This window comes from Oncorhynchus keta, chromosome 22 (genome assembly GCF_023373465.1).
Source record: "Oncorhynchus keta strain PuntledgeMale-10-30-2019 chromosome 22, Oket_V2, whole genome shotgun sequence".
In the NCBI taxonomy this organism is placed as follows: Eukaryota; Metazoa; Chordata; class Actinopteri; order Salmoniformes; family Salmonidae; genus Oncorhynchus; species Oncorhynchus keta.
Window position 1 is genome coordinate 22214357 of NC_068442.1, and position 18592 is coordinate 22232948.

At 43.6% G+C, this 18592-nt stretch overlaps 1 protein-coding gene across 4 annotated transcripts in view; it reads right to left on the reverse strand.

Annotated features, from left to right (window-relative positions):
• The window catches only part of pclob (piccolo presynaptic cytomatrix protein b), a 113242-nt gene extending 99862 nt beyond the window's left edge, over positions 1–13380 (reverse strand). For all 4 annotated transcript variants that reach the window (XM_052474898.1, XM_052474897.1, XM_052474896.1 and 1 more), the window contains exons 1-3: positions 13240–13380; positions 9040–10354; positions 7512–8468 (exon numbers count right to left, since the gene is read on the reverse strand). In XM_052474898.1, the coding sequence (XP_052330858.1) occupies positions 7512–8468; positions 9040–10146 (2064 nt within the window). In that variant the 5' untranslated portion in view covers positions 10147–10354; positions 13240–13380. The remainder of the gene's footprint in view (positions 1–7511; positions 8469–9039; positions 10355–13239) is intronic.
• Between the last annotated feature and the right edge of the window lie 5212 nt (positions 13381–18592).

Genomic DNA, 18592 nt, shown 5'->3' on the forward strand with positions numbered 1-18592 from the left:
CCAGGGTCTCAAGCTTGATGACAAGTTTGGAGGGTACTATGGTGTTAAATGCTGAGCTGTAGTCGATGAACAGCATTCTCACATAGGTATTCCTCTTGTCCAGATGGGTTAGGGCAGTGTGCAGTGTGGTTGAGATTGCATCGTCTGTGGACCTATTTGGGCGGTAAGCAAATTGGAGTGGGTCTAGGGTGGAGGTGATATGGTCCTTGACTAGTCTCTCAAAGCACTTCATGATGACGGAAGTGAGTGCTACGTAGTCGTTTAGCTCAGTTACCTTAGCTTTCTTGGGAACAGTGGTGACAATGGTGGCCCTCTTGAAGCATGTGGGAACAGCAGACTGGGATAAGGATTGGTTGAATATGTCCGTAAACACACCAGCCAGCTGGTCTGCGCATGCTCTGATGATGCGGCTGGGGATGCCGTATGGGCCGGGCAGCCTTGCGAGGGTTAACACGTTTAAATGTTTTCCTCACGTCGGCTGCAGTGAAGGAGAGTCCGCATGTTTTAGTTGCGGGCCGTGTCAGTGGCACTGTATTGTCCTCAAAGCGGGCAAAAAAAATATTTAGCCTGCCTGGGAGCAAGAAATCCTGGTCCGTGACGGGGCTGGTTTTCTTTTTGTAATCCGTGATTGACTGTAGACCCTGCCACATACCTCTTGTGTCTGAGCCGTTTAATTGTGACTCTACTTTGTCTCTATACTGACGCTTTGCTTGTTTGATTGCCTTGCGGAGGGAATAGTTACACTGTTTGTATTCGGTCATGTTTCCGGTCACCTTTCCCTGGTTAAAAGCAGTGGTTTGCGCTTTCAGTTTCACACGAATGCTGCCATCAATCCACGGTTTCTGGTTTGGGAATGTTTTAATCGTTGCTATGGGAACGACATCATCAATGCACTTTCTAATGAACTCGCTCACCGAATCAACGTATTCGTCAATGTTGTTGTTGGACAAAATGCGGAACATATCCCAGTCCGCGTGATTGAAGCAGTTTTGAAGCGTGGAATCAGATTGGTCGGACCAGCGTTGAACAGACCTGAGCGCAGGAGCTTCTTGTTTTAGTAACAAAATGGAGTCGTGGTCAGCTTTTCCGAAAGGAGGGAGGGGGAGGGCCTTATATGCGCCACGGAAGTTAGAATAGCAATGATCCAAGGTTTTACCAGCCCCGGCTGTGATTATAATCGAAGAGAATTCCCTTGGTAGATAATGCGGACGACATTTGATTGTGAGGAATTCAAAATCAGGTGAACAGAAGGACTTGAGTTCCTGTATGTTGTTGTGATTACACCACGTCTCGTTAATCATAAGGCATAAGCCCCCAACCCCTCTTCTTACCAGAAAGATGTTTTTTTCTGTCGGCGCGATGCGTGAAGAAACCAGCTGGCTGCACCGATTCCGTTAGCGTCTCTCGAGTGAGCCATGTTTCCGTGAAGCAAAGAACGTTACAGTCTCTGATGTCCCTCTGGAATGCTACCCTTGCTCAGATTTCATCAACCTTGTTGTCAAGAGACTGGACATTGGCGAGTAGTATGCTAGGGAGTGGTGCGCGATGTGCCCGTCTCTGGAGCCTGACCAGAAGACCGCTACGTTTCCCTCTTTTACGACGTCTTTGTTTTGGGTCGCAGGCTGGGATCCATTCCGTTGTCCTGGGTGAAAGGCAGAACACAGGATTCGCTTCGGGAAAGTCATATTCCTGGTCGTACTGATGGTGAGTTGACATTGCTCTTATATTCAGTAGTACTTCCCGACTGTATGTAATGAAACCTAAGATGATCTGGGGTACCAATGTAAGAAATAACACGTAAAAAAAAAAAAACACTGCATAGTTTCCTAGGAACGCGAAGCGAGGCGGCCATCTCTGACCGCCGGAAGTACATTCAACACCTAAGTGTTGAGTCTGTGGACCTAAATAGACACTGGAACAGTGTTAAATTAACACACTTACTGCTTAGTGTAAAGCCTTATTTAAATTTTTCCCTGAGTGCCTTGCCTTTCGAGCAAATTGTAGAGTTACCACCCATAATTATATGTGTTAGTGTCAGAGACATGGTTGTTGCATTCATCTATTTTTAGGTTCTCTGGACTTCACCAAGTGAGATCAAAAGCAAATATGTTATCATTCAAAATGTAATAATCTTTAACACCATACCATATGTATTTCACAAGGCCTTATTTTGAGGGTCTAGTTTTACCCAAATACATAGGCCTGAAACTGGTGCAGATCACTTTGAACAAAAACCATGCCAATCATTATCATATTTCCCAGCATGCTCTATTACAGGTAGATGTTTTATCTAATTTTATGTTTCATGGCATGGCAGCCACAACCCTGCAACAGGAGCCACCCCAAGGCCTCCTGTGCACACCCAGAATGGAGCATTGACAGCCGCTCCCATCCCCTGCAGCAGCTCCACTCCTTTGGCAGGAGTTTCATCAGGGTGGACTGAGCTCTGCCAACACTGCTTTCCCAGTTCCCCCCCAGTCCCTTCATCCAGTGACTTGAGGGAGGTCTGTCAAATGCTCAGTCTGCTTTGCTCTCACATGGTTGTCCAAGGACCTTGGCAAAGTCTTAGCTCACTCAACAAATAGCTGCAAATGCCTGTTAGCTCTTATGGGAATGAGCTGAATACCTCCTATGACTTTAAATCTCATAGGGGGCTTGGGCTAATGCACCTAAATGTGCCAAGTATGATTTAAAAAATGGACACAATTGATATTTGGGTACAGGACTCGTGTCCTGACATTCTGGTTCTTTCTGAAACATGGTTGTTATTTCTCTGATAAATACATTGAAGTAAATGATTATAATGTATTTAGATTTGACAGATTAAAGCTTTTGAGCTCCTGGTTGTCGGTGTGTCCGTAAACCACAATACACATGTATTTGTTGCTGGGATTTACCGCCCCCCTGCTACCATGGTGGATGCTGTTGTTGCTATATTGCTATATTAAGCATCTTTTTCGTCCTCGGAGTTGGTCATTTTAGGGGATTTGAATCTGGATAGGCTATCTCCGGCCTCAAATCAATTTCAGAGTTTATGCATTGATTTGAATCTGACTCAAGTGATATAAAAACCCACAACCCACAAAAATCCTGGTAACTCCTGATTGATTGATTTAATTCTTAATAATAACCCGGAAATATTTGTCTAATGGAGTATTTGTATATGATCTCAGTGATCATTGTCCCATAGTATGTATTAGAGATAAGAAACAGCAAAATACTAATCATCAATCAGATATTTTTTTAATGTTTTCTCCTCAAGGGTTTTAACATGACATGTTCTACTCAGATTTAGCCACTATCTCCTGTATTCCTGACACTGAGTTGGCTCTAGAACATTTCTCTTCCATATTTATTCCCCTGGCAGATAAACGTGCCCCTTTTAAACAATTCAGAGTCAAAGATAGATCTAACCCTTCAGATGAGCTCATTCGATGAGAAATCAGGCCTGGGCCAAAGCAAGGAAATCGTAGCACTATGTAGTGTACTGCCAATCTTTCAGTGAATTGAGAAACAAATGTACTATCTCGAAAAATAGAACGCTAAGTCAAGCTATTTTTTAAGCTCTATAGCTGACTCTGCTGTTGATCCTTCTAAATTTTGCAAAAGTGTAAATTAACTGAAGAGTACAAATTTCCTCTTCTTCCCTGCCTAAGCAAGTTCTTTCTGAATCTGGCATCATAACTGAGAAGAAAGGAATAAGTGATGCATTTAATCCTCATTTTATCTCGGCAGAAGTTTTATTTGAGAGAAATTGTGGTTGAATTGACCCTGGTCAGTCAATCGACTTCTCTTCCCTCTGCCAACCTCCAGCTGACTCAATGGTTAACCTATCAACTTCTAGTGAATCTTTGTTTTCATTTCAGCAATTTACTATTTGTGGTGTGCCACAGTGCCTTGCAAAAGTATTCATCCCCCTTGGCTTTTTCCTATTCTGTTGCATAACAACCTGAAATGTAAATGTATTTTTATTTGGATTTCATGTAATGGACATACACAAAATAGTCCAAATTGGTGAAGTGAAATTTAAAAAAATACTTGTTTAAAAAAATGTAAAAAAGGGAAAAGTGGTGAGTGCATATGTATTCACCCCCTTTGCTATGAAGCCCCTAAATAAGATCTGGTGCAATCAATTACCTTCAGAAGTTACATAATTAATTAAATAAAGCCCACCTGTTTGCAATCTAAGTGTCACATGGTCTCAGTATATATACACCTGTTCTGAAAGAGTCCCAGAGTCTACAACACCACCAAGCAAGCAGCACAATGAAGACCAAGGAACTCTTCAAACAGGTCAGGGACAAAGTTGTGGAGAGGTACAGATCAGGGTTGGGTTAAAAATATATGAAACTTTGAACATTCCAAAGAGCACCATTAAATCCATTATAAAAATGGAAAGAATATGGCACCATAACAAGAATATGGCACCTGCCAAGAGAGGGCCACCCACCAAACCTCAAAGACCAGGCAAGGAGGTTATTAGTCAGAGGCAACAAAGAAACCAAAGATAACCCTGAAGGAGCTGCAAAGCTCCACAGCGGAGATTGGAGGACTTGAGTATCTGTCCATAGGACCACTTTAAGCCGTACACTCCACAGAGCTGGGCTTTACGGAAGAGTGGCCAGAAAAAAAGCCATTGCTTAAAGAAAAAAATAAGCAAACATGTTTGGTGTTTGCCAAAAGGCATGTCGGAGACTCCCCAAACATACGGAAGAAGGTACTCTGTTCAGATGAGACTACAATTGAGCTTTTTGGCCATCAAGGAAAACGCTATGTCTGGTGCAAACCCAACATCTCTCATCACCCCGAGAACACTATCCCCACAGTGAAGCATGGTGGTGTCAGCATCATGCAGTGGGGATGTTTTTCATCGTCAGGGACTGGGAAACTGGTCCGAATTGAAGGAATGATGGATGGCGCTAAATACAGGGTAATTAATGAGTGAAACCTGTTTCAATCTTACAGAGATTTGAGACTGGGACAGACGTTCACCTTCCAGCAGGACAATGACACTAAGCATACTGCTAAAGCAACACTCGAGTGGTTTAAGGGGTTAAGAGGAAATGTACTCTCCCTTCACAAATGTACTCTCCCTTCACAAAGGTGGTGACCCTTATAACCTAAATAATTATCGCCTTATTTCTAAACTCTATTGCCTAGCTAAAATATTAGAATCCTCAATTCATTCTCAGCCAATATGTTTCTTATCTTTGAAATGTATTCTAAATGTACATCAGTCTGTTTTTAGACCAGGTCATAACAGTATCTTTTATGCATCCCTAGTTATAAATTCTGTGGTTAACTGTATGTATAAAAGGCAACATTTTGCTGCCCTCTTCATTGACCTGCCAAAGGCAGCATCATGCTCTGGGGATGATCGAGGGAAAGATGGAGCAAAGTATAGAGAGATCCTTGATGAAAACCTGCTCCAGAGCACTCAGGACCAAAGACTGGGGTGAAGGTTCACCTTCCAACAGGACAAAGACCCTAAGCATATAGCCAAGACCACACAGAAGTGGCTTCGGGACAAGTTTTGAATGCCCTTGAGTGGTCCAGCCAGAGCCTGGACTTGAACCTGATCAAACATCTCTGAAGAGCCTTGAAAATAGCTTTGCAGCAACACTCCCCATCCAACCTCACAGAGCTTGAGAGAATCTGCAGAGAAGAAAGGGAGAAACTCCCATAATACAGGTGTGCCAAGCATTTAGCGTCATACACAAGAAGACTCAAGGCTGTAATCGCTGTCAAAGCTGCTATAACAAAGTACTGAGTAAAGGGTCTGAATACTTATGTAAATGTGATATTTATTTTATATTTTTTGCAAACATTTCTAAAAACCTTATTTTGCTTTGTCATTATAGGGTAATGTGTGTGGATTGATGAGGGAAATAAGACAATTTACACCATTTTAAAATAAGGCTGTAACGTAACAACATTTGTAAAATATAAAGGGGTCTGAACACTTTCCACTATATCATGAATTTATAAATCCAAATATTGCTGTAGCAATCACAGATTGCCCTGTTAAGCAAGCCCATTACAACTCTCATAGAGATCATAATATCCTAAAAAAGACTTTACTTTATAACCATAATATACACCTGAGTGAGTCTGAGTGGCAGTGAACACTGTGTAGACATCTGAATTTAGTGTGATGTAGGGCCTGTATACATTATCCTTCCTGAAACCCAGTTTCTATCTCAATGCATTGAATGCAATGCAACTTAATAAGTTGTCAGCATCAAATGTTAAGATTGAATTGTGTGTAGTAAAGTGATAGCAGTTCATTTATATTACATAGCATTACATTGCACTGTATTGATGCAGTCAATTTTGAAGTAATTTGAACAGTGGACCCGTTCCAAAAAGATGGACCCGTTCCAAAAAGATGGACCCGTTCCAAAAAGATGGACCCGTTCCAAAATGGACATGGGACTTTCCCATCCGGACCTGATATGCATAAATATTTTTTTTAAATATAGAGACCCGTTCCAAATGGACGTGAGGACAATTAGACCAGTTCCGTACAGACCTGGTCGGATCCAGACCCGGTTCAATCCGAGTGGGGGAAGCAGCAGAAAAGTCCATTTTTAAGCTACTTTATCAACCGGAGCTGATAAAGTACGTGGGAGAAGAGGTAGAGAGAGATGGCGCTCTAAAATGGGTCGTGCTGTGTGTGTAGGCTACTGTGAATGTGAGCGAGTGACATGGGGTGCAGGTAGGAGGGAGAGAGGGAGAGACACTAACCAACCAATCTGACTTTAGTAGACTAATAGCTGCCATAGCAAGGTTATTTATCATCCAATATGATGACTAGTACCTATCTTGACTGCATTAAACTAGGAGAAGCTAGTTAAGTTAGCTAGCTAGGCTAATTGAGGCTGCATGAACTTCCTTGTCCTACACAGTCACAAACAACAATAAATCCATTCAGAAAATTAAATAGCAGCCTACTTTTTGGCTTTTGGTCGTTGTAGCCTATCCTTCTCCTTTAACTTTTAATTCCATCATTTTAATTCTATCTTTCATTGATTAGATATCTCCTAACTTTTTCCACATACAGAGGCTCTGTGACTGTAGCCTATTAATGCTTTGATTACGTATGATTGGCTAACAACAAGTGACACTCTTGTGAAAAGCAAGAGCAGCAGCATAAATTATACAATTATCTCAACTGTAGCAGTTGCGTTCGGATCTGTACGGGTCTTTCCGGACAAGTCAGTTAAAATTACACATACCCGAGACAATCCTATCAAATCTGACACAGAACCGTGACATTATTTAGAATTCTGGATCCGGACCCGCTCGGGTCCTGGATCAGGTCTTGGGTATTCGGGTACAGGTGGATCCATGAAGACCCTTAGCATCTTTTAAATCCTATACTTGACACAACCAAGTGGTCTACATAAAGCATTACCAGAGCATAGAACGACTGTAGATGTGAAAATAGTTTTCAAATATTCATCAATAAATACAGCCACAGCGGAATTAAAACGATATAGCCATTTTACCTCAGTAACATTTGTCATGGGGTTGAAACCACAGAGGTTGCAGACAGTGTTCTTGCATTCGGTACATGTGTTGTAGTTGGGAGGGTCCTTGGAGCCCATGTTGAGTTCCACCTTGCAGAGTGGACAGGTGGACTGGCCTGCTTTGGCAGATGGTTGGTAGGATGCTGTTCCCTTTCGAGGCTCTGATGGGGGTTTGTCTACGTTGGCCTGTAATAATGTGGGAACCTTGGCCTGTTGGGGTTGCTCTGCTTTCTTCTCCTCTGCATTCTGAACAGCAGGTGGTTTGGTCTCCTTTGCAGGGGGCATCTTGGGAGAGGCCGGTGCAGACACCATGGGGGAAGCTGGCAGAGTGGTGTGGGGCTCATCCTGAACAGCTGAGGTGATCAAAGTGGATGCAGAGCTGAAGATGGAGGAGCCAAAGCCAAACATCTTACCAGACACTGAATCTTCAGGCTTTGAGGAAGCAGGCTGAGACTTAGGACCACCAAAGCCAAAGAAGCCCCCTGACTCTTGCTTGGGGGCCTGAGCCTGTAGCTGTGGCACAACGTTGGCAGGAGAGGCTCCATCCTTTGGAAGCTCTTGCTGAGGCTTCCCAGGCTCCTCCTGTGTGCATGGGGTGACATTACTCTGCTTATGCCCAGGTTGGCCTGGCTGCTCTGGCGGTTTCTGAGGCCCTGATGTTCTCCGGTTCTCCTGTGGTGCATTCTGGGCAGGTACTGGGCTAGGCGGTGTCTGAGGGTCTGCTGCTTTAGCAGTCTCTGCCTTGGGTGGCTGTGTTGCTGATGTAATAGGGTTTTTCTGGATGGAGCCTTGTGTAGAGGTGTCTTTCTTCTGTGGTGCAGGAGATATAGAGGCTTTGTTGGGTGAAGGCTGGGGTTTCATCTTTGGGGTTCCAGGTGGGTCAGAGCCTCCGAGTGCTCTTTGCATCTGGCAGGTCAGACACAGCCACTCCTTACCCTACAATAGAAATCACAGCTTTACGCATAATATAAAGGTTTTTGGTTTTCTCACAGAAGAACAAAGAAAAAACTGTTAAATGCAATCAATTTATCTATGTTTTTTTTTCTTAATTCTTAATCCATACTAGGTACATACCATATACAAAATAATGAAGGTTATGACTTATCGTTCAAAAAAAGATGTGAATATTAAAGTAACACTGTGTCTTTATCTACTGCTACTGCCTTTACCGTACAACACTACCTTCATATTCTGATAATGACTGCCGTGGGCAATGCCTCATGCTGAATGAACTGCCACTAAATCAGTCTACTCTGTTTAAGCAGCCTGCTAAGTGGTAACTAGAGTTAATACACTGACTTATCAAACCACACTTGCCAGGCTCAAGCATGCTCAATTCTCCACTGTACAAAAAAATACAAAACAAATTTGACACAGAAAGTCATTCATACAAATGCTACAAGGTGATCCTAGGTCAAAAATACAAATATTTGTCCTACTGTTTAATAATGATAAATTAATAACAATGTATTAAATACTGTATATTCTGGAATTAAGCTCTACTTACGCCAGAGTCAGGAGGACTGAAGCCACAGAAGCTGCAGACGACAGTCTTACACTGTGTGCAGGTGTTATAGTTGGGTGGCTCCTTGGAGTGTAGGTTGAGTCCGGTAGTGTTACACACTGGGCACAGGGGTTTAGCTCCAGCCATAGGTCCGGCTTTAGACTGATGCCCAGCTTTACCAGCGGCTTGCTGCTGTGGTATAGTCCTAGGGGAACCCTGCTGCTGTGGTGTAGTCCTAGGGGAACCCTGCTGCTGTGGTGTAGTCCTAGGGGAACCCTGCTGCTGTGGTGTAGTCCTAGGGGAACCCTGCTGCTGTGGTGTAGTCCTAGGGGAACCCTGCTGCTGTGGTGTAGTCCTAGGGGAACCATGCTGCTGAGTGCCAATCTTAGGGGACCCTTGTGGCTGAGCTCCAACCTTAGGGGACCCTTGCTGTTGGGGTCCACCCTTAGCAGGTCCTTGCTGTTGTGGTCCCTTAGGATTTTGTGGCAGAACTCCAACTTTAGGTGACCCTTGCTGTTGGGGTCCATCTTTAGCAGGTCCTTGCTGTTGTGGTCCACCCTTAGGGGACACTTGTGGCTGAGTGCCAACCTTAGGTGACCCTTGTTGTTGCGGTCCACCTTTATCAGGTGCTTGCTGTTGTGGTCCACCCCTAGCAGGGGTTTGCTGTTGGGGGGCTTGTTGTTGTGGTCCACCCCTAGCAGGGGTTTGCTGTTGGGGGGCTTGTTGTTGTGGTCCACCTTTTGTAGGTCCTTGCTGTTGAGGGGCTTGCTGTTGTGGACCACCCTTAGGAGGTCCTTGCTGTTGTGGACCACCCTTAGGAGGTCCTTGCTGTTGTGGACCACCCTTAGGAGGTCCTTGCTGTTGTGGACCACCCTTAGCGGGGGCTTTCTGCCCGCTAGGTTTGGCTGGTTGACCAGCCTGACCGTTCCCCTGCAGCTGGGGTCCTCCGTGCTGCTGCTGTGGGGCATTCCCAGGGCCAGGAACTGACCCAGGATGCTGAGGGCCTGCTTTCTGTTTGTCAACCTCCCCATTGTCCCCAAAAAGACCTCCTCTGACAGCAGAGGAGACAGAGCTGAGGGGGTTGGCCCCGCTTAGAAAGTTAGAGAACATGGCAGGGTCCTCCTCTTTGTCCTCCTCTTCCTCGCTGGAGTCTACAGAACTGTCAGGGCAGGATCTGTCCTCTCTCTGCTCTCCTACAGGGGCCTGGGGAGGAACTGGGCCTGGGGCTGAGGGGAGGGCATCTACCGCTCCACCACTGCTGTCGCTGCTACTACTGCTGCCTGGGCTCTCTTCTGGTTCAGCTTCTACACCAGACTTCCTACAGAGACAAGAGAGAGGGTGACACAGAGAGAGGGGGGGAGGGGAGCGGCATGTGAGAGAGAGAAACACACAGATTCACACCTATAGAACACACACATACACAAAGACATATATGGGACAAAAAAATCAGCTCCATTGGGAACTTCAACCTGGCAATGAATGAACTGAAAGACAAAGCAAAGAGGGCTTTCTAGGCCATTAAAATATCTCTAAAATTAGGCATACCAATTAGGAAATGGCTCAAAATATTCAAATAAATAATAGAACCAATTGCACTGTATGGGAGCGAAATGTGGGGTCTGCTTACAAAACAAGAATTTGACAAATGGGACAAACACCCAATTGAAATCCTACATTCTGTAATTTTGTAAGAGCATTCTCAGAGTAGAGAAAAACTCCAAACAACACATGCAGAGCAGAATTAAGCCAATTCCCTCTTCTGATTAATATTTAAAAAATAGCCACTAAATGTTGTAATAATTTGTAAACAAGTGACCCACGACTCCTACCATTACAAAGCCCTCGACTGCCAAGAGATGACCACGGAGAAAAGTCCCCTCAGCGAGATGGTCCTGAGTCTCAATTCACTAACCACTACCAAGCCAACCAAATTATCACAGGGCACAAATAAAATATATCACCTATTGGAAAGAAACCACAAAAAATATATTTTGCTCTAAACAAACAGTGCAAATTGAATTGAGAGAGAAGGGGTAAGGGAGAGAGAAAGTGTGGAAGGGAGGTGGGGTGAGGGAAAGAGAGAGCATGAACAATATTCTGATTAAACATGCTGCCCCAGGCAGGCTGAGGATGGTAAACAAATAGCAACATCTCAGGATATATTGGAAAGTAATGAGGACACAGGTCACATAATGCCATGAATGTCTCTGAGTTCTGTTTGTTATTACCGCTCTGCACCCTGATACACCTCTCTCTTCTCACATGCTGCATCGAAAATACACATATTCATAAATTACTGCATGGCTATGGCAACAGATTGTCCATGCAACATGTTAACCTTTTCAGAGAGAGAGAGAGAGAGAGAGAGAGAGAGAGAGAGAGAGAGAGAGAGAGAGAGAGAGAGAGAGAGAGAGAGAGAGAGAGAGAGAGAGAGAGAGACAGAGAGAGAGAGAGAGAGAGAGAGAGAGAGAGAGAGAGAGAGAGAGAGAGAGAGAGAGACAGAGAGAGAGAGAGACAGAGAGAGAGAGAGAGAGAGAGAGAGAGAGAGAGAGAGAGAGAGAGAGAGAGAGAGAGAGAGAGAGAGAGAGAGAGAGAGAGAGAGAGAGAGAGAGAGAGAGAGAGAGAGAGAGAGAGACAGAGAGAGAGAGAGAGAGAGAGAGAGAGAGAGAGAGAGAGAGAGAGAGAGAGAGATCTTTTGTCATGTGGCAACAACATGCTGAATAGTGAATACCCTACATCTTACATTTGGATATTAAAATTGGCAATATACTAACTAAAATACAATAAACAAATGTAGGCAATGAAAGGTGTAAAAAAAAGCATAATGTAATATGACCCTTGTCAAGAATCTCGACAGTGTACCTATGCTTTTCTTTGCAAACATGTTATCACAGCATGTGGTGCCTTATGAACTGATATTTTAAATAACTACATAATGGATATGAATATACATTCTGTGGCACACGGATGTAAATTAAAACCAAGTAACTGTCGACCGATATCTCAGCTGAAAACGATGATCATGTGCAAATTAAATTGTCGCGTGCTTTCAGCTGAGGCTTTAATGATTGCGTCTCGGTTTGATTTACTCAGCATGGGCTGTTGTTGGGCTTTCGGCACCATGGACAGCAGCATAGAGACATCACAGTTTCATACATAATCAAACCAGAGAGAGATCCCTTTCAACCAGAAATACAATACAGACCACGGTCCTACACAGTGGGAGGCGGAGACTGCATAGCAAATTAAAGTACTGAGGTTATAACCACATTCATATTTACACAGGAATATATCACGTTCCCCATAGGCTTGTTGCCACTATAAAACGTGTGACCTCTGTAGCCCCATTAAATGGCGAATGAATGTTTTCACCCAACAGCCAGTATTACTGTAGAGGAAATTAAATCCAAAGTCTGGTTTGAAGCGGAAACCCGAGTAAACACACACATACACACACAATCTGGTGCTCTCTGGAGAAACCGCAGGCACATACGGACAGGAGACAACAAATGATGAATGAGAACTAAACTCTGATATGGAAATACATATTTATATAATTTCCTAGATATCAGATGAAAACATTATAGTAATGACATGGCAGTCGCCAATGCGAGTTTAAATAGATACACGGCTGCTCTAACCTATTATCTCCTCCGCGCCTGGTCGTGATTTTGCATCAGTCGGTAAGTCAAACAGACAGGCTGTATTAGCTGCAACTCTACTTGAGTATACACGATGCAATCCGCATAGTGGAGTAGGCTACCAGTAGGCTACCAGACCTTAAATATGACAGCTCTGAAACCACGATCCTCCCGGCAGTGAGATGGAGGAACCCCCTCGCTCAGCCGTTTTTAGCTCGGTGCGCCCTTGCTTGTTCCGCAGCGAGCCAAAGGACGCCAGGCTACGGAAGCTTCCGCAACGAGCCATCTGTAAACAATGTCTCGTTGCGGGACGAATTAATGTGCACCCTTGACATTAGCCTACACCTGCATTCGCCCCCATCTCGTAGTCTAGCTATTGTAAAAAAAAAAAAACATTAAAAAAACGGAACCGCCATCATCCCTGTGGACACCATAAAGAAACCCCCTGCCAGAGGCATTCCGAGGATAATTCAGTCCGGCATTCCTCACCCTTCGCGGGCACTTTATCAAACAGATGTATGTACATCACACGGTTCTCTGAAAAACAAGACGCAAATGCTACCTGTTGTTGTGCTGGCTCTGTCGTACCAGATGTCTCGTCCCATCTTGTCTCAGCCCTCCGTCAGTCGGCTACTCTTGTCAGTTTCTGCGGTCTGCCTGGCTGCGGAGGGATGGCGGGCACAGAGCAACGCAAGTCTACAGCATCCACAACGCAAGTCTACAGCATCCACTGATTCCGCCTCTCTGCATACGCATGCGCTACCCTCTGACAGTCAGTTAATCACAATACATCATGCAGGAACATTTCAATTAAAGGCACACGGCGACTTATCCCCGGCAGCCACACATTAAACGATAAAAAAAAACATTTATCGCATGCATGCGCCATATGTTTGCATTTCTCATCAATAATGTTCATGTTTTAAATGTATGTAAATTGTAAACTATTTTGTCTGTAATGTCTTTTTGAGACCCCAGTATGACTAGGTGTCACCTTTGGCGTCGGCTAATGGGGATCTTAATGAAGAAAAGAAAATAACAATTAAATGCATCATATTATTATTTCGCTCATTGGTTGGCCTTTTGGTAAGGCAGATAATTATATTATATCATGCTTGGGCTCTTATATCAGACATTTGAAACCTAGACCGAGTAGGTTGTGTTTATGATTCTGAATTGATGTTTGTGCCCAGTGGGTTATTTCTAATAGGTGCAGGATTGATTGAATACATGTGCAAAGAATAATCATTGACTACTGCATCCATGTGCTCAAGACCAAAGAAGAAAAAATGACAAATCATATATTTTAGAAAAAATATACTTTGGATTAGTGTCTCTTCCCACTTCACTTGTAGCAAACCCATATTTGGCTTAAACTTTAAATTAATCTACGTTCCATGCAGGAGTCTGTTCTCCAACTGATTTCAATAGCCTTTGTCTCAGGAAGCCCGTGCTAGTGAAATATACTGTCCCCATATATGGTGGCATAAGGTAACTGACTATGTTATCCCCACTTTTCTCTTACTTTATTTACCATGTTGTTGGCACAAAATGACACAATACATGAATGTTTGCCTGACAAATGTTAACAGGTAGGAATACTTATCAGTTAAAGAAAACGTGATAAACACCCTCAACACCCCTAATATGGCTTGCTTACACAGTGAGCATAATATGGCCATCTCTGGGCCCATCATCACATTCACACAGGCATCAAGTACTAGTGAAGTAGAACACCCACAGCCCCACAATACAGCTCATCTAGAATCTACAGTACCTCTATTTCTGTGAGCAATTTTTTGGTATCTATTGCATTTTTAAAATAGACAATCCCTCCTGGGTCTTAGGTGAGAGACACGGCACTTCAGCGTCAGCAAATGTGGTTAGTCCAGAGAAATACATGCTGTAATAGGAGGAGAAGAAACATTATAGTGTTCAGTAGTAAGAAGAGACAACAACCACAGGGCCCCAGCACTACATACACTAGAGCTCCTCCAGTCTAGACTCTCCCTCCTCTCCTCTACAGACCTAGGCATGCTGGCACACTGGCACCTGTCCCAGATTAGTTTTTCTTTCAGAGTGCAGATGTAATGAGAGGAGACTTGCTGGGCTATCCTCTCTGGCCCAGTGTCACTATGATGGGCTGTGGATGACAGACGGCCTTCTACACTATCTCTCTCTCTGCTCAGGTGGGGTTACTCAGAGGAATGCTGAGTCTAGGACATCAGTCTTCTTTTTGCTTGTTTATTACACTCATCAAGCAGCTTCTGAAATCAAAAGGTCTGCAGAAGTAAAAATGTACCTTATGGAACTGATGGGACTGTGAAGAGACACACATACAGACACATGCATACACACCCACATGATAACATATGCACTATATACACACTATATACACAAGTACACATGGATTTTGTGTTGTAGATGTTTGGTAGTAGAAGTATTGGCCTGAGGGCACGCACTTAATGTGTTGTGAAATTAAATGTTTTTTACAATTTTATATAACTGCCTTAATTTAGTTGGACCCCAGGAAGAGTAATGGGGATCCATAATACATACAAATACCTCAAATGGTGAGTATAGTGAAACATTTTCCATGGTAGTGATGGGAAGACCTACACAAACACTAGCTATTCTGAAGCTAGGAGCAATATCTGGCACCTGACTATCTCAGCTGTACTGAAGCTTAGAGCAGTATATGGCACCCCGACCAGCGAGCTGTGGCACCAAGGGGCAAACCAGCTCCCAGCCTTTATAGACCACTCATCTGCTATGAGGATGATAATAAAGCACCACTGACTCTATCAGCAGGGGACAGGATTTAGCAAGGATTTCAAACACACACTCTCACTCACACGCACACACACAAACACAGTCCACCATTGTGAGTGGAGTGTATGTGTGTGTGTGTGTGTGGGAGGGAGGGACGGACGGACGGACGGACGGACGGAGAGCAAGTGGTGAGTGGGCGTGAAGAAATGTTGTGTCATGTGAGATCAGCAGGAAGATGGACTCCCTCTCTTTCTATGGAAAGGACCAGATATGTCTCACACACACACACACACGCACGCACACACGTACGCACACACGCACGCACACACACACACACACACACACACACACACACACACACACACACACAGACACACACACACACACACACACACACACCACACACACACACACACCACACACACACACACACACACACACACACACACACACACACACACACACACACACACACACACACACACACACACACACACACACACACACACACACACACACACACACACACACACACACACACACACACACACACACACACACACACACACACACACACAATCATCTGGGGATGAAGCTTTGCCCTGCTCACTCGGGCTGAAATTACTTCCGTTCTTCAGCATTATTAAATAACACCCTCTTACAGGCCTGGGGTCAAAATGTCACCCTCATCTGTTACTGTACACAACTAATAGACATTAGTCACTGTACTGTCAGTTTGACTGTTGTTCTGCTATCTTACACAAAGCTGGTTGCAATGGGGAATTATAGCAGTAGTCTTCATGTTTGGAATATGAATGATATCTCATCTGTGAAATTTGCATTTATGATATAGGTCAGAGTAAAATTGGTCTATTACCAGACACATTTTCTGACAAAATCCCATAATTATGAGCAGTAGGCCTTGTCATTCCATATAGATGTAGGATCTTAATTCGAACCAGGTCGCTACAACAGGAAAATAAATCTGCAGCAACAGGAAATGTGCATTTTTATATAGATTGTAATTAATGGACATTTTTATTGGGGTTGATACATTTTTCATGAGGGAAAATCAAGTTAGAAATTTCAAAGTGGAAATTACAAACTTCAGAATTCTTTTTAATATATCAAATACACAAAACGTTTAAAGTTTCCTGCATTCTACAGTTTTTAGCTACAGTACATATCACATAACTGTGACACAGAGAGGAGAGAGTTTCCTTTGAGGCCTAGTCATTACATCAACCTGGCTGCCATTTTAGAGTCATCCCAGTATGTTATGGACATGGGGGCACGTCTCTGACAAACAGCCTCTGTGATCCACAACCCAGCCTACACTAGCAATGTTTCACTTCTCACTCAAGCATGAAGCACAAAGACGTTTCTCTCTCTCTCACACTCTCTCTCTCACTCACTGCATGTATCTCTCTTCCCCTCCTTTTCACTCTCCCATTTTAATGAAAGTCTGTCTGAGGATTAAGCTGGCTATCATCATCGACTCAACAGCACATCAACAGAAAGTCAGACTGCAACTTCAAAGCAGAAAAACATTATTTGACAGCAGTGCAGCTATGTGAGCTTGTGAGATAAAGTTGTTTAAAACATACACTTTATTCTTGGTGATTCAGTTCTGAATGACCCATTCCCTATCAATAGTTGAATAGTCACCTGCCGTGTACAGGTTCTGTGTCGTGCAACATATTTGTTGTTGTTGCTAACCACAATTGTGTCGACGACCATAACACTTAGGTTATCGTATCTTACCTCTGATGTTTGCCTTTCAGAAAGGCAAAGCAGTTTTTTCCCGGCATGTCTTTCCCTGGAACAGAGCGGTGTGGTGCTGTAACCTGCATGGAGCTGATGCCTGTTACTAGTCCTGCTCCTGGTTGGTCTCTCTGAGTCTCTGTGTCTCTGAGTCTCTGACAGAGCAGAGCGGAGCAGGGTCACTATGTAATCAATACAGTAACCTGATCACATACACTTTGCCAGCGTCATTAAATTTACATCTGCCCTGAGGAGGGGAAAATACGGACCCGGAACGGTACTCTGTAGATGAGTAACAAGACCATGACACTGAGACCAGGTGGGACACTGAACTGTTTCACTGATGCCATAAAGATGGATTGAATTTGTCAGGAATATGAATTAAATTAATTCCTAGAAATTCTAGGAATGCATTTTAAAACAGAGCCTCACTATTTTGGACAGTGTTGGACCCCTCACCTCTGGTCTAGTAAAGGTGAATTATGCATGCCTCTATTGTGGTATAATATTTAATTTGTTTAATTCTTAACTAATACCATGTTTATAGCGAGCAAATTATTTTAAATCTAAAAGATTATAGTATAGTGTTTTTTGCATGTTCTTGTTTAACAGTACCACCATACTAACAAAATGTGATGGATGTAGCCATCTTACACTCTTAGAAGTAAAGGAGCCTGGAAGAACCTTTTGGGGTTGTAAAAATTGCCACACAGGGGTTACCTTTTCAGTTCAAAAAGGTTCCTTGACGAACATCTCTGAAAGGGGTCTTTGAGGAACCCCTGTGTAACACAGTGGCTTATTGGAGGCGTTGCTTTCAGATAGTTATTTTTAGCACCTGTTAGAATAATGTCAATCATCATGTTACATTTGTAGAGTTGCCCCCCCTGGCACCTACTATCATACCCAGTTCAAAGGCCCTTAAATATTTTGTCTTTCCAATTCACCCTCAGAATGGCACAAAAACACAATCCATGTCTCAGTTGTCTCAAGGCTTAAACATCCTTCTTTAACCTGTCTCCTCCACTTCATCTACGCTGATTGAGGAGGATTTAACAAGTGACATCAATTAGAGATCTGTCACAACTTCTACCGACATCGGTTCCTGTCCTTGTTCGGGCGGTGTTCGGCGGTCGACGTCACCGGTCTTCTTGCCATCATCAATCTATTTTTCATGTTCCATTTGTTTTGTCTGGTTGTGGCACTCACCTGGTTTCAATTCCCTAATTACATGTTGTATATGTTCCCTCTGTTTCCCCCATGTCCTGTCGGGAATTGTTTATTGTAAGTGTATGTGTGCTTTATGTGACTGGTGCGATACGGGTTTTTGTGCTCATGTGTTTTGTTATTTTTGTGTGCTGGTAGTTATGTACATTAAACGG